The 15,790-nt window shown below is 51.7% G+C and overlaps 1 protein-coding gene across 1 annotated transcript; it reads left to right on the forward strand.

Annotated features, from left to right (window-relative positions):
• Positions 1-1,787: 1,787 nt before the first annotated feature.
• QPRT (quinolinate phosphoribosyltransferase) lies at positions 1,788-15,752 on the forward strand (the record flags this gene model as incomplete). The annotated part of the gene is made up of 4 exons (XM_084250202.1): positions 1,788-1,800; positions 14,241-14,776; positions 15,330-15,461; positions 15,534-15,752. 4 exons carry the CDS (start codon positions 1,788-1,790, stop codon positions 15,750-15,752), a joined length of 900 nt encoding a protein of 299 aa, XP_084106328.1.
• Between the last annotated feature and the right edge of the window lie 38 nt (positions 15,753-15,790).

Here is a 15,790-nt window from a genome sequence, read left to right on the forward strand (position 1 = left end):
CATGATGGTCTCAGTGCCCTGGGGTCTGGGAAATGTCCTTTAGCTGTGTGCTCAGGAAGAGAAACTGTCCCTTCTCACTGATTGAACACCCAAACTTGAGGACAGGATGTGGGGAGAAGGACTCACCAGAGACAGCAAAGGGACTTAAGAGAAAAATCAGGAGAAAGTGACCTCTGTGGGGAAAGGGCGAGACTAGTTTGGAGTGGGGCTTTCAGAAGCTGGCCTGGACTAGAGGAAGGTGAGTGGGTGCTGAGGTGAGAAACTGGAGGTGCCAGGGAGGCCTCCCTCAGCTTTGTGCCCCTTCCATCCTCACTTGCCTCACTTTAGCTGCAGGCCTGGCTGTGTCGTGTGCTGCAGAGAAAGAAGTGGGAAAAGGCTGGGAAGGGGCCAGTGGACTTGGCCATCAGTGGTCCTGGAGATTTTGGCAAGCAGTTTCGGATGAAGAAATGGAGGCACAGCTGGTCTGAGACAGGAGCTTGCCAAAGCCAGGGTGCAGCTTACTGGTGGCTTCCTGGTTTTCCCATTCCGAAGCCTGGCTCTGATATGCTGTGCTCTTAAAGTACCTTGGAAAGAAGCAAAGGAAGGAAATTTGTTGGGTTTCTACTGTCGTTCATAGGTTTCTCACTCAAGTGTCAGTGCACCCCCAGGGAGGTGCTGTTGGAGCGGCCTGGTGCAAAGGGGCTGAACTCAGCTCCCTGACATCAACCAAGTCAGAGGGGACCACGCCTGTGCAGTGCTGCAGTCTGAACTCTGGCCCTGACATCCCTGAGCAAGGGGCTGCTGGGAGGGGGGTGGGGCTGAGCAGCCATATTTTGGGAGCCTTTAACAGGGAGCTGGGCACTTGGGCTCTTGCTTTTTTTTTTTTTCCATTGTAGCTGCTTTGGAAGGTCACGGGCTGGCAGGTGGTAGACCTTCACCCTCCACCCCCTAGGGTGGAGCCCCAACCTTAGCATCAGCAGGCTTCATCCTGCTGTCCTTTTAGCTGCAACTCCACCTGGCATCCTCCGTGGTAACTGGGTTTCCTCCCTCTCCCTCTCCCCTTGTTGGTTAGACTAAATTGTTGTTTTTCTTTTTGCTAAACCAAAGGCCCTTTTGTTTACATTTGTGGGAGTGAGTGGCCCAACCCAGAACTGGTGAAAGAGGTTCTGACCCAGTGACAGTTTGTAGACTCTGCTGGTAACAGCATTGTACCATTTTATAGCTAAGGACACTGTGGTGCAGGAAAAACGTAAAAAAGCTATTTGAGATAAAGAAGGATGGCATCAGGATGTGCGCACCATCGCAAAGCCTCTCCAGCTCCCTCCAGTGAGCTGCACAGTGGCTTCGGCGAGCTCCTGTCTCAGACCAGCTGTGTCTCCATTTCTTCTTCAGAAACTGCTTGCCAAAGTCCCCAGGACCACTGATGCCCAAGCCCACTGGCCCCTTCCCAGCCTTTTCCCACTTCTTTCTCTGCAGCACACAGGCAGGCCTGCAGCTCAGGGGGGCACATCCTTCCACTCACAGCCTCTGGCGTGTGGAAAGAACAGGTTTTCAGTTCAGGGAGGAGAGGCCTTCTGAGTTACGCAAGGGAGAGCTCCTCCTCTGAGTGTGGAAAGCAGACAGAGGTATGTACGGCCCCAGGGGTCCTGGAGGAGGGCAGGAGGGAGGCCCAGAGCCACTGGGAAAGGCTGACAAGGCAGCTGGCCAGCCCCTCCTCCCGCTGCCTCTGGCAGCCCCACCCTGACCTCCAGGATCTCAGAACCCCAGGTCTAAGAAGTGGACACACCACCCTGCAGCTCCCAGCGGTCATGGACCCTGAAGGTAAAGAAGATGCTGATCTCTCTCCCGTCCCCTGCATCACCAGCCCCTTCTCCCCTAGTCTCAATTTATCCTAGTCCCTTATTTACGCTGAAATCTCAAGTCTCCTCCCAACCCCCATCTCGCTCCAACCTCCTTGAACCCCAAGCACTCTTTCCTGCCTCCCAAAGCCCTCCACTTGCTCTTCTTTCTCCTATGTTGGGTCCCCAATAAGCTTTTGGGAGGAAAGCTCTGAAGTCCCTGGAAAAGCTGGGGTGGCCCGGAGGAGACATTGTATCCTGGGGGCTAAGGAGGTGAGTAGGGGGAGGCTGGAGGGGAATAGCTCTGGACTTTGCCCCTCACCAGCTGCTCCAGAGAGGAATGGAGGCAAAGTCCTATCCTCTGCTGCAGGGTGGGGGCAGGGGGCTGGAGTCCCGTGATTCCTGCCATGAGAGGGGGTTGATGTCTCAGGCTGGTGCCGAATGTCAGGCTCTGGAGTCGAGTGTCCTGTTTGAATCTGGACTGTACCAGAAACAGGCCTTGGGCAAGTCAGCTGGCTTCTTGCATCTGTTTAATGACATCCAGTTCTCGCTCCCCAGACCAGGCTGTGAGCAGCAGAGGGCAACTGGCTTGACACGGGAGACCTGGCCAGTGCCTGCAGCACAGAGGCCCTGCATGGAGCGCTCTGCATTTCACTTTCTCCTCTCTGGACTTCACCTGCCCCAACTCTGACCTCCCTCCCTGGTTTGGGGCTTCTGCTGGCCCCCCACACCCAGCCTCTCTGATTCGGTCGTAGAACCTGCTCTTGGGGAGTCCAGAAATGAGCTAGAGATGAACTCAAAGTCAGAGCCTGGACTCGGGTCCAGTCTGCACCTGCCAGCTGTGTGGCCTGGGCAGCGAGCTTAGCCTCACTGTGTCTGGGTTTGCTCATCGACAAGGCAGGACAGTACCTTCCCTGGGCTGTGGTGAGGAATATGTGAGATGAGGCGCGCAAAGTGCCTGGCACACGGTCACGTGCCGGTGGTCATGCTGGTGGTCTTGTCGATTCTTCACATTCTGAGCCCTCGCGAGGTTCCAGGACCGTTTTGGGGGAAACTCTGTGTCCATCTCTGCCTCTGTGACAACTCCCTGGCGTGTCAGGCTCAGTCTCTCCCTCCACCAGCTCTTCTTACGGATGTGTCCATTTCTTTTTGTGCCTCACCACCTTCCTGGAAACCTCAGGGTCCCCTTCGACTCCTAGCACCCCAATATCCAAACAGTTGCCACATCCTATGGACTTACCTCTGTTGCATCACCTGGGACTCTTCCCACCTCCCCCTGGGAGAGCAGCCCTGTGGGGTCTTTCTTTGCATCACTGCCTTCAGGGTGACAACACCTGATGTTTAACTGACCTAGCTCGTGGGGTTGGTGCTGATGTCACTCACCCCTGGGCATTTAGCCAGGAGGGAGTGGACAAGTCAAGGGGGTGAGGCAAAAGCTGGGAAGGTGGAGCAAAGAAGGGGCGCGGACAGAGTTGGGGCAGAGTAGGTGCCAGGCTGGAGTGCAAAGGCAGCAGTTGGACTCAGGCCAAGGCAGGACTGGGCCGAGTGAGGCCAGGCTGGGGGTGCAGGAGGCCAGGCACGTTTCCTCACCTCTTGGAGCGGGCTGGCCTCCCGCTATACTTCTTTCTGCCTCACTGTCTCTTGCTCAGGCTTTTGCAGCAGCCTCCCTACCTGAATCTTTCAAGAATTCTAGGCACAATTAAAATATTTAAACTTTAAGCTGCCTTTTTGGGGATCATATGACTTCTGATCTAAAGTCTTAGTTGTTTTCCCAAGGTCTATTGAATAAAACCTTAACACTTTCCTGTCATTCAAGGCCTGCTGGTCTGGCCCCAGCTACAAGTCACCCTCCTTTGCTGCTCTCTAGGCGCCAAAATTGTGCACCTCCACTTGGGTGTGCCCCACGCCTCCTCTCCTTGCCAGGCCTTGCTCTCTGCTCTCTGCCTGGCAAGTCTCCCTGTCATTGTCCAGTGTCCATCTGGCCCAGAGACCTTTGGAGCCCCCTCTTACTGCCCTCATAGTACAGCAACAGCTCATCCCCTCCTGAAGCTCTGTGCATTGTTTTACCACTCAGCCAGGGCTAGCAAGTCTGGCACTATTTGGAGATCACTTCTGTTATCTAGGGAGAGAAAGGGAAAGAAATACATTTATCTGGAAGTTCTAGCCAGCCTCTGTCTCCACCTGGTGTTTGCCAAATGGATCAACAAATAAAGAGATGGAAGGACAAAGTGCCAGAGACAGACCCTGGGTTGGAAGGCACTCGGGCAGGCACTATCTGTGAAATAGCTCTTCTCTCCTCATCGCAGCCTGCGATTTCCTCATGAAATTGATTCTCAGAGGTTAGCAAATGGCCGAGGTCTCCCACCAGGCAGGCGATGGGGCCAGGAGCTGAGCGCAGTCTCCCAACTCCCAATTTGGGCAGTTTCCGACACACCAGGGACAGAGCTGTGACCCTGGGTGTGGCAGCAGAACCCGGTGTTGACAGTAAACATATACTAACTAAAAAATACAATTTTGTGCTGGATTAAATGGCAGTGTGGTTAAGGTGGGGGAAGCGAGCAACAGACCCTGGAACAAGCCTGCTGGTTTATGACCCTGATTCCACGCTTCCCCGCTATGTGAACCTAGGCAAGTTACCTGCCCTTCCAGGGCCTCACTTTCCTTATCTGTAAAATGGGCTTAATAATAGTACTACCTTGTAGAGGTGATGTGAAAATTAAATGTGTTTTAAAAAAATGAACAATGATATAAAAAATATATACATAGATTATTAAAAAAAAAAATTAGGGCCTCCCCAGTGGCGCAGCAGTTGAGCGCTGGGTTGCGAAGCTGCCCGCAGCCTCTGCAACACCGGTTTGATTCCCGGCTGCTGGGTGAGAGTCCCACATGGCGCGCAGACCTCTTATGCAGCCTGCTGCTCCCCTCAGCAGTGTACTTCATCAGTCTGCCTGTTCTGCTCTCCACTCTGGCTCTGGTGAATTCTCTCACCCTCCTGTGCTTCTAACTGTACCCAGTGCTTGTATAAATAAATAAATCAATCTTTAAAAGAAAAGAAAATGTGTTAATACTTGGAAGAAGCTGCACCCCACACCCAGAGAGGGGGTAAATGCTTGCAGCAGTGCCTGGGAAAGCCTGTCAAAGGGCTGTAATTATTCTATTTAGGACCTCATTCTATATTCCATTAGACAGCAATGGAGCAGGCCCCAGAGTTTTAAGAAAAACTTAAAAAGGCAAGCTTTTTAAAAAATGTCAATATCGGGCCTCCCCGGTGGCGCAGCGGTTGAGCGCTGAGCTGGAAAGCTGCCCTCAGCCTCTAAAGCGCTGGTTCAATCCCCAGCTACTCCCCGGCCACCGGAGGCGGGTCCCACATGGCGCGCAGACCTCTCCTGCCGCCCACTGCTCCCCTCAGCAGTGTGCTTTGGTCCTTCTGCCTGCTCTGCTCCCCGCTCTGGCTCTGGTGAATTCTCTCACCCTCCCGCGCTTCTGACTGTACCCAGTGCTTGTATAAATAAATAAATAAATCTTAAAAAAAAAAAAAAAAAACTGTCTTTAAAAAAAAAAAAATAAAAATAAATAAAAATGTCAATATCTATATTTTTAAGTTAATTTTCCCCTGTAAATTGGGGAAAACCATCACTCCTTGGCCAGGGCTAATGTCAGTCACATTTAAAACCGCTGTTGCTACAAACGTAAGCTGTATCATTGCTCATAAAATGAAGAACAAAGACAACTTATGTTATTTTAGGTGCATCCCCAGAGCTGCCTTTGTGCCCATCAAACGCACAAACAACTTAGATGATTGAAGGGAAGAGGAAGGACAGAGTGCTGATTCTGGTGTCATGCCTCCCGGCACGAACAAGCCCCTGTCTAGTTAGGATGACGTAGAAACAAATAGCAAAAATCAGTCAAGGCAGAGTAGAGCCATATAAGTGCCGGTGGGGAAGTCTTCATTTTTCTGTCAAAGGCATCAGTTTATCAGTGTCTCTCTACATTATTTGTAAAGAGAGAGGAGTAGGAAATATCCCCAGATGCTTTGGTTTCCTTCAAAGACAATTTTAACAAAACTCTGGAGAAAGAATTAAGAAGGCATTGCCTTAAGAGGTCAGATTACAGCCCACAGGATAAAATGCAAATCTCTGAAGGGCAGGCGTGCTGAGGGCGCTTGACTCAGAACAAGGCAAGGAGGGCACGGCAGCACAGCTGTCCCCTCTGTGTAGCAGCTTCGTGGAAAACTCCTCCTGCAGCTGCAAAAACAGCACCCCCACCCCCTGAAGTTCCTTTCAGGAACAGCTGCTAATTAGGAGAGCCTGTATTTTCAAAGCTCCCAGCAGGAATCCCTTTTGTTGGAAATGCTTGAGAGAGTCAGGCCTGAAGAAAACCAGACACACTTGATTACCTCTCAGGAACAACGATCTGTGTAATATTATGCCCCTACAAAGGCAGCGGGAACAACTGACCTCCAAGGAGGCAGGAGAGTGGCCCCAAGGGCGGAGGCAGGGGGGAGGGGCTAGTAAGAGCACCCTCGTGGAGAAGGGACACCAGGGCCCACCTTGATAGTTTTCTAGCTCTGCTCTTCAGGTAACTTCCCTTAACGCTTCTGAGGCTTCGTTCTCCATCTGTACATACAAATGACACGTTGGAGATTTGTGACAATGTGTGGGAAGTGTCTACGTGTGGCAGACACCAGTGTATGGCCGTGTTCAGAAGCTCAGCTCTGCCTCAAATTGAAGTCATGTGACCACATTCCAGACCAGTCCTAGTGTAACAGGGTGGTCCCCAGGAAAGGGAAGGGCAGGGAACCTCCCCCTTTCCTGGGGACCACCCTGTTACACTAGCAGCATCTCTGGGGCTGGGGCGGGAGGGTCTCACCCCGTGCAAAGCCACCAGATGATTCAGCAAAGCCACCAAATGATTCAGTGGTGCAGCCAGGATTGAGAACAGTGCCCAAGCCATCCTAAAATAGCTTTCCTTGTCTCTCTCTTTTCTTTCCTTCTTGATCTGTTTTGGCTTTTGGTTATGAAGAATTTTAAGCCTACACAAGAGCAGGCAGGGAAGTCTGATGAACCTTCATGTACCCATCACCCAGCCTCAGGAGTATCAGCCTTCGGCCAGTGCAGCCCCACCCACACCCCTTCCACTGCCTCCCTTCCAGGATGACCCTAGTGTAAAACTGGCTGGCAAATCTTTTCATACGTGAACATCTCAGCATTTTATTATTTTTTTTAAATTATATTCTAGGGCCTCCCCAGTGGCGCAGCGGTTGCGCGCTGGGTTGTGAAGCTACCTGCAGCCTCTGCAGCACCAGTTCGATCCCCGGCTGCTCCCCGGCCACCGGAGGAGGGTCCCACATGGCGTGCAGACCTCTCCTGCCGCCCGCTGCTCCCCTCAGCAGTGTACTTCGGTCCTTCTGCCTGCTCTGCTCCCTGCTCTGGCTCTGGTGAATTCTCTCACCCTCTCACGCTGCTGACTGTACCCAGTTCTTGTATAAATAAATAAGTAAATCTTACAAAAAAAAAAAAATCTTACCAAAAAAAAAAAAAACCTTTAAAAAAATAAATAAATAAATAAATTATATTCTAAGAGATAGACTTTTCTTTTTGTGACAATAGGACAATCACAAGCATATTTTTAAAAATTTCTGAAAGTTATCCAATATCTAATCAATCCAGATTTTCAATTGTTTCATAAATGTCTTAATTGCATTTCAATTAGCTTGAATTAGGATTCAAATAAGAGCCATAGGTTGTGATAGGTTAGTGTTTTGCAGCCATCCCAGGCCGGGCAGGTTCACTGTCAGTTCTCCTAAGTGAAAAGAGAATTTTGGCGACTCTGGTCGATTTTTACAGGCCTTCAGTGCTGAGTCAGGGGACAGACCCACTTTCTCCTCAGCATTTCTCTGGCTCCCTCCTCTCGTCTGTCCTCAGAGTCCTGCCACCCTTAAATCCCCTCCCCCTCGGCACAGGCATCCCCTTGTAAGTATATGCTCGCCCCCTGCTCTTGGTCCAGGTGCCCATAATTACATGTGCGTGGGCAAGACCGCAGTTGCCAGTGCTGGGTGCTGATGGGGAAGGGAGGAGGGTGGAAAAAAGCCAGATTTTAAATTCATTTATCTTACAGTTAGTGTTTTTTAATTTTTTTTTAAGCTTTATTTATTTATTTATTTAATTTATACAAGCACTGGGTACAGTCAGAAGCGCGGGAGGGGGAGAGAATTCACCAGAGCCAGAGCGGGGAGCAGAGCAGGCAGAGGGACCGAAGTACACTGCTGAGGGGAGCAGCGGGCGGCAGGAGAGGTCTGCGCGCCATGTGGGACCCTCCTCCAGTGGCCGGGGAGCAGCCGGGGATCGAACTGGCGCTGCAGAGGCTGCGGGCAAGGCTGCGGGCAGCTTCGCAACCCAGCACTCAACTGCTGCGCCACTGGGGAGGCCCAGTGTTTTTTAATTCTTTTCATCCCTTGTTTTCCTTGCAATGTATTTGTTGGAGAAATGAACTTATCTTTTGGTTGACTTTCCCATGGTCCGAATCGTGCAACTGTGTCCCATGAATCCTTGGGCACATTCCTGTGTGTCTGGCTTCTTTGTAAATTAGTGGGTGCAGCCAGGAGTCTGCCCCCATCAGCTGTTTCCATGAACGTGCGCTGGTTGAGCTCCCTGGCCATCTCTGTGCTGTGGGCTTTCCCAGCGCGATGCCCCGTCCTCCAGTTCACCGGGCTGCAAAGTGGTTTCTGCTTCTCAGCAGCATGTGGGTTCTGGTTTGTTTCAGCAGCCAGTGAAATGATTTTCAGCAAATTTACTAACTTGGGGAGCCATCATCAGGCCATTTCCATCACTTCAGTAAGATCTATTAAGTTCTCATTCAGCATTCAACCACTGCTGGTGTCGGCCTCTCTCCCTTTGCCTTTTCTGAAGCTCTGATAGAATTGTGTGAACATCAATTCTTTTTTTTTTTTTAAAGGTTTATTTTTTATTTTTAAACAAGAACCCGGGTGCAGGCCAGATGCGCAGGAGGGTGAGAGGATTCACTATGGACAGAGTGGGTAACAGAACAGGCAGACTGACGAAATACACTGCTGAGGGGAGCAGTAGGCTAGACAGATGAGGTCTGCTGCGCCATGTGGGATTCTCGCTGGCCGGCCAGGATTAAACCTGCGCTGCAGAGGCTGCAGACAGCTTCACAGTGCAGTGCTCAACCGCCTGCTCCACCAGGGAGGCCCTGAACATAGAGTCTTAATCTTCACTTGCATCTAAGTCTCAGTTGGCAGGGGATGGGTATGGGAGGCTCATCCCAAACCTGGATGCCTGGGGAACTGCGCCCCCCCCCAACAAAGATCCTGATTTGGCTGGTCTGGAATGGGCCAGAGTAGCAGTGACTGAAAAGCTCTCCAGGTGATGTCCATACGCAGCCCAGGGGAGGCTGCTAAGTTCTCCACTTCTCCTGAGAGGGGTTGTCCACAACCTGCCTCTGCTTCCTCAACTCCCACGCACTCTTTGAGTGTGACCCCACAGCTGCCCACCTCACCACCAGCTCTGAGACACTCCAGCCACAGCTTCCCCGTTGCTAAGTCCAATGCCCACTTCAGTCTTCCTTCTGTTTGCTTCTGCTCACACTCTACTTCTGGGGACTTCTTCCAGATACCCACTCCCTCCTGGTGCTGCTTTTCTTTTTGATGGCCATGCCACTGCATGTCCTTCGAATACTGATGTTTCCCAGGGTCCTACTCTTCTTATCTGCCCCAGGGATCTCACCCCCTGCTGTGCTTAGTCACCACCTGTGTAACTGGTGGCTCCAAAATCTCCTCTGGCCAGCAGTACCTCTTCTGAACTCCAGAATCATTCTCCTAACCACTGTCTGGATGTGGCCACCCACAGCTCCTCTGGCCTCTCAAAATCTGCAAAAACAAAGTAATTTCTTCCCAGGCCCTGTTGCTTACATGCTGTGTCCCCAGGGCATGATTTAGGAAACTTCTGGAAAGCCTGGTCCAGTACTTGTAAAATGGGAACAGTTTCCTGTGGTGAGTTTCAGAGGAGAGGGTGTAAGAAACTTGGTGGCCAGGCCTGGCCCCACAAGCACGCAGGCAGTGCAGCCCACTGCCTTCTGCTGGCCCTGTCCTCCACCCAGCCCACTCTTCTTGCACAACTTATGTCAGTTTTCAGCTACTGGGGACAGGATCTCATGCATCTACAGCTCATTAACTGCTAATCTGGGTAGATTCTACCTGGAAAATAACCCACACTTGCCCCTGCTCACTATTTCTGTGGTTACTACCCAGGCTCAGGTGTTATCACGTTGTCTGGCCAGTCCCCTCAGCCTCCTCTGTCTTGCAACCCATCCCCAGTTGTGGCTGAAATGGCCCTTGTGGAGCAAAACTGTGATCATAACATGCATCCCCTTGGTTACAATTCTGTGACAGCCCTCGGGTCTGCCCACATTCAGCCAGCACCTAGTTTTGTCCTTCTTCACTCCTGCCTTTCTCCTGTGGATCCTACTCTGTTTATTTTCTTGCTTTTGAGCCTCAAACCCCTGCTCTTATAGTCCAAATGGTCTGGCCGCCCCCACCCCTACTGCCCCCCCCCACCTCTGACTGGTAAACATGACTCATCCTTTAAGGTCACTGAAACAGCCTCCCCCTTCCTTAGGGACCCCCGAGTCATCTCTTCCTCTGTGCTCCCATGACCCTTGGTAAACGTTTCAGTCATTCCTTTAGCGAACACACCTGATACGTGCCAGACAATGTTTTCTGAGCAAACTGCAAATATTAACTCGCTTGATTTTCATAACACCCCTAAGGTGGTTATTATATTCAGTTTCCCCTTTCTGCACAAGGGATCCAAGGTTCTTAAGAGACTGAATCACTTGCCCAAGATTATTTAGAGGAAAGTGGTTGAAACTGTTGGAACCCAGGCCGTGTAGCCCCAGAGCCCGGCCCTGATTCACTCGGCCCTGTGACCTCTCTGATGGGATCAGCATCACTGAGCACTTAGTACTAAGCAAAACAATAGCCAGTGTGTGACCTTTTTTTTTTTTAAATCTAAAAGCAGCACATTTGTACTTGTGCTAGGCACTTGGAATACAGCAGAAAACTCTCTTGATAGAAATATCTTGGTTTCGCATACATTGTGCAAAAATGAAAATGACGTAGAAAATATATAAAATAAAATAATAAAGTATTAGCAAGCAAAAAAGAAAGAAAGAAATATCTTGGTTTCCAGAAAGGAAAAGTAGAGTTTGATGATAGGTAAGAATAGGTGGGGGGCATATGACCTGGTTTAGGGGGATCTGTGAGAGCCCCTTCTGAAGTGATATCTAAGAGAAGACATGAAAGAGGACTGACAGGTGAAGGGAGAGCCTAAGGGTGGGGTCGGGGAAGGGATATCTGGGCAGAGGCAACACCTGGAACAGCATAGGCTGAAGCCTGAGAACTAAGAGAAAAACACCTACTCTGCCACCCAGAGCAGGTGCTCAATGAGGACTTGTCAAAAGAAAATGAGAAATGTAAGGAAGCCAAAAGCGGTGAAAATAGTACACTGAATGTAAGGGTTTGAGCAGAAGGCTCCACCCAAATGGACTGATTGTTTTATTTTTATTTTTTTTAAAGATTTATTTATTTATGCATACAAGAGCTGGGGTACAGGCCAGAGGTATGGGAGGGTGAGAGGATTCACCAGAGACAGAGTGGGAAACAGAATAGGCAGATTGACTGAAGTACACTGCTGAGGGGAGCAGTGGGTGAGTCAGCAGACCTCTGCTGTGCCATATGGGTTTCTCCCTGGCAGGCTTGGGGATCGAACTCATGCTGCAGTGGCTGTGGATAGCTTTATAGGCTGCGTCTTAACCCCTTGCACCATCAGGGAGACCCATCATTGTTTTATTTTAAAGTCAGGTTTCATTACAGATAGTAAAATTCACCTCTTTTTTGAGTCTTGACAAACTGGCAGGTGCCACTGTCACTGGCAATAGTTCAGTCACATCCAAAAACTCCCTGGCATTGCCCCATGTGGTCAGTCCCACCCCCACCACTGATCTGTTCTTTGTTGCTGTCAGTTTGCTTTTTCCAGAATGTCATATGGGTGGACTCAAATTGCCATTTGAATCTGGCTTCTTAGAATAATACACTTGAGATACATCCCTATTGCGTATATCAGGAGTTGGTTCCTTTTTTTTTAATTCACGAGTAGATGCACCAGTTTGTTGTAGTGCCAGCAAGCCCAGGGCAGACAGATGTATCAATACATTTGGGTCTTCCCAATCTATTGATTCAGGAAGACGGATAAAGGAGAGTCCTAGAGACCTCAGCGGCTTTTTCAGGCTCTAATGTTCTTTCTACGCCAATTGTTGTGGGGCAAACCCGCAGGCTGGCGAGGCAGGGCAGCCAAGGGCGGGGGGGTGCGGGATGGCCAGGAGGCTGGCAGGCCTCCCAGCCCCAACAGAATCTATACTCTTTCTCTTTGGACTATCTCTGGTGTTCATTCAGGGCCTTGTCCTCTCATAGCCGTTCTGATATAGCTAGTCCTGTCTCTGAGTGATGCTGCCCTTATAGCCTCAGCCTCTAGGCTCAGGTGTGCACACTTACGCATGTCCATACCATACTCCAGGTGTCCACAATCAGGCCTGCATGCCCTACAACCACGCTCCCAAGCCCCTTCTGCATCAACACCATTAAGGTCACGGGTGACAGCCACAGAGGCTAGTGGAGTAAAAGCCTGACCAAGTTCATTTATCCTACAAATATCCATCAGTTGAAGGATTCATATTAGCTTTAAAAAGCAAATAACACTGTACCAGCTCTGAACAGAGTGGGCCCTGCCTCCGGTCTCATGCAGGCCTTTTGCCTGACTGCACCATGACTCCAGAATCGTAGAGATGGGGACGATGTCTTTGTCTTTTAACTATGTGCCCAGCACGCAGCGAGGGCACAGCTGCCTCTGACTGAGGGAGGGAAGCCAAGTGGGGCGGCGGTGGGTTGGGACGTGGGGAAGAGCACCAAGTGCAATCACTGACAACTGTGGCTGGGAGATGGGTGTGAAGATAGGCTGCTTGGCTTTGGGGTGTTGAGGGACCGGACAAGAAGAACGTGCTTCTCAGAGTGGAGCAGACCAGAAAATCTAGCCTTAACCAAATTTTGGTGCTAAAGTGGGGTAACCAAAGCAAACGAAAACTACCCCTCCCCCCAGGCTGTCTAATTGTTCCCCCTCCGCGGGGAAGCCAGTGCATCTGCAGCACGCGCCCATGCGCTGCAGGTCTTCTCTGGGCCGACAGATGGCAGTGTTGCACCGTGCCTGAGCTCGGCCCCTGCAGGCAGCCCCTCAGCAGGGTTCCGCCAAGGGCCTGGCGCTTAGAGCCCACTGTCCCCCGACGCTTGTTTTATAGGCAATGGACTCGCCCTTGCTCTTGAAACTGAGTCTCGCAGAGCCAGGGCTCAAACCCAACTTCCCAGTGCTCTTCCCTCACTGTCCAGCCGTGGGAGGAGTCTCCAGTCAGAGGGCGAAGGTGGAGGGACAGCCAGCCAAGACCCCCAGAGCTGGTTGGTCAACTCTGCGGCCAGTTTGCTGTGTGACCTCATCCCATTTGCCTTTCCTCTCTGGTCCTTATTCTCCACGTCTGTAAAAAGACGAACTCCCAGCTTTAAAATATTTGGTGCTGGGGCCTCCCTGGTGGCGCAAGGGGTTAAGATGAAGCACTATGAAGCTATCTGCAGCCACTGCAGCATGAGTTCGATCCCCAGCCAGGAAGGTGACCCACATGGCACAGCAGACCTCTCATGTCTCTCCCGCTGCTCCCCTCAGCAGTGTGCTTCAGTCAATCCACCTGCTCTGTTCCCCTTTCTGTCTCTGGTGAATCCTCTCACCCCCACACCTCTGGCTTGTACCCCAGTTCCTGTATGCATAAATAAATAACTCTTTTAATAAAATAAAATACTTGGTGCCATAGAACAAGCAGACTGTGATTGAAAAAGACACACAGTTCACGTTCTGCTGGGGGTTTCAGCGGGTAAGGTGCCCATTGCAAGGCCGAATGGAGCGGCCACAGGGCGACTTCCGGGCGGTGTGCAATACAAGTCCCTTGTAGCTGGAAGTAGTTGCTGACCCAGCTCTAGATTTGCCAGACAAAATATAGGACACACAGTTAAATTAGAATTTCAGATAAACAACAGATGATTTTTTTTAAAGCATAAGTATCTTCTAAGTAGTGCCGAGGACATATTTGTACTAAAAATAATGCTGAATGTCATAAATTTAAATCTAACTAGATGTCTTATATTTTTATTTGCTCCATCTGGCGCCCTTATCAGGCCCCGGGTCCACCTCCCCATCTTCACCCCTATTGGCTAAGGCCCAGTCTGCCGCCCTGTTCAATATTTTGACAATTACCCCTGACTGCCCAAGAGGCGGCCCACATGTGAACTGTGTTCTCATCTCCTTCCAGGCCTGGCGCTCCTGCTGCCCCCCGCCACTCTGGCAGCCCTGGCAGACACCTGGCTCCGAGAGGACTGCCCGGGCCTCAACCTCTCCGCCCTGGCCACTGGGGCGGCCCCTTCGCAGGCGGCGCTGTGGGCCAAGTCGCCGGGCGTCCTGGCTGGGAGGCCTTTCTTCGATGCCATCTTTGCCCACGTCAACTGCCAGGTCTCCTGGTTCCTCCCCGAGGGATCAAAACTGATGCCCGTGGCCAAGGTGGCAGAGGTCAGGGGCCCTGCCCACTGCCTGCTGCTGGGGGAGCGAGTGGCCCTCAACATGCTGGCGCGCTGCAGTGGGGTGGCCAGCGCTGCAGCGGCGGCCGTGGAGGCCGCCAGAGGGAGCGGCTGGGCCGGACATGTGGCTGGCACGAGAAAGACAACGCCGGGCTTCAGGCTGGTGGAAAAGTACGGGCTCCTGGTGGGCGGGGCCGCCCCCCACCGCTATGACCTGGGGGGGCTGGTGATGGTGAAAGACAACCACGTGGTGGCCGCCGGTGGTGTGGAAAAGGTGCGTGTCCTGATCCCTGCTCTGGTCCTGTCCTCGCCCGTCACAGCCCTTCCCCCTGTGGCTAGCCACGCCCCAGAAAAAGGGATGGGATTCTGGGGGTGCAAAACACCTGACCCCTCCGTGATTCCATGTGTAAATCAGCGGTGGCTGCTTTCCCACCGTTCTGCTGCTTTGGCTGATGTTCAAGCGCCAAGGTCCAGGTGGGGGAGCCCAGTGTGGTGGGTTCTGGGTCCTAGGGCAGGTGACTCAAGGCCCCGGACATGTTTCCCATCTGGAAAAATGTTGTTGAAGATCCTTTCCAGTTTTCATATTCTGAGGGAAATTGGACTCAGTCCTAGATGCTGAATATTGCTGATATTGGTCATTTTTGCCCCCCACAAGTGGTTATTTCATGTGGTTGAATCTAATAACAAAGAAACCATCCCAGTACCTGGTTTCCTCATTAAACTTAAGTTCCTCACCCATCTGGAGCTTTCTAAATACCAGTCCCAGCTCACTATGCTCTTGTGCCAGGTGCCACCCTCTCACCCTCACCCACTGGTCTGTCTGACAGGCGGTGCTAGGGGCCCGGCAGGCCGCCAACTTTACCCTGAAGGTGGAGGTGGAGTGCAGCAGCCTTCAGGAGGCCCTGGAGGCAGCTGAGGCAGGGGCGGACTTCATCTTGCTGGACAACTTCAGGCCTGAGGTGAGCGGGGTCTGCCTTCTGGGAAGGGGCCACATTGGGGACTCTCATCTCCCCTCTACTTGTGCCCCACAGGAGCTGCACCCCACTGCCCAGGCGCTGAAGGCCCGGTTCCCAACTGTGGGTGTGGAAGCCAGTGGGGGCATCACACTCAGCAACCTCCCTCAGTTCTGTGGACCCCATGTCGATGTCATCTCTTTGGGGATGCTGACCCAGGCTGCCCCAGCCCTTGATTTCTCCCTCAAGCTGTTTGCTGAAGGTGCCACTCCAGTGCCTTATGCCCACAGGTCCTAAAACGGATGTGGAGGATGCTGGCTGTGGGAGAGCACACT

Source organism: Talpa europaea, assembly GCF_964194135.1.
Source record: "Talpa europaea genome assembly, chromosome: 12".
Classification (NCBI taxonomy): domain Eukaryota; kingdom Metazoa; phylum Chordata; class Mammalia; order Eulipotyphla; family Talpidae; genus Talpa; species Talpa europaea.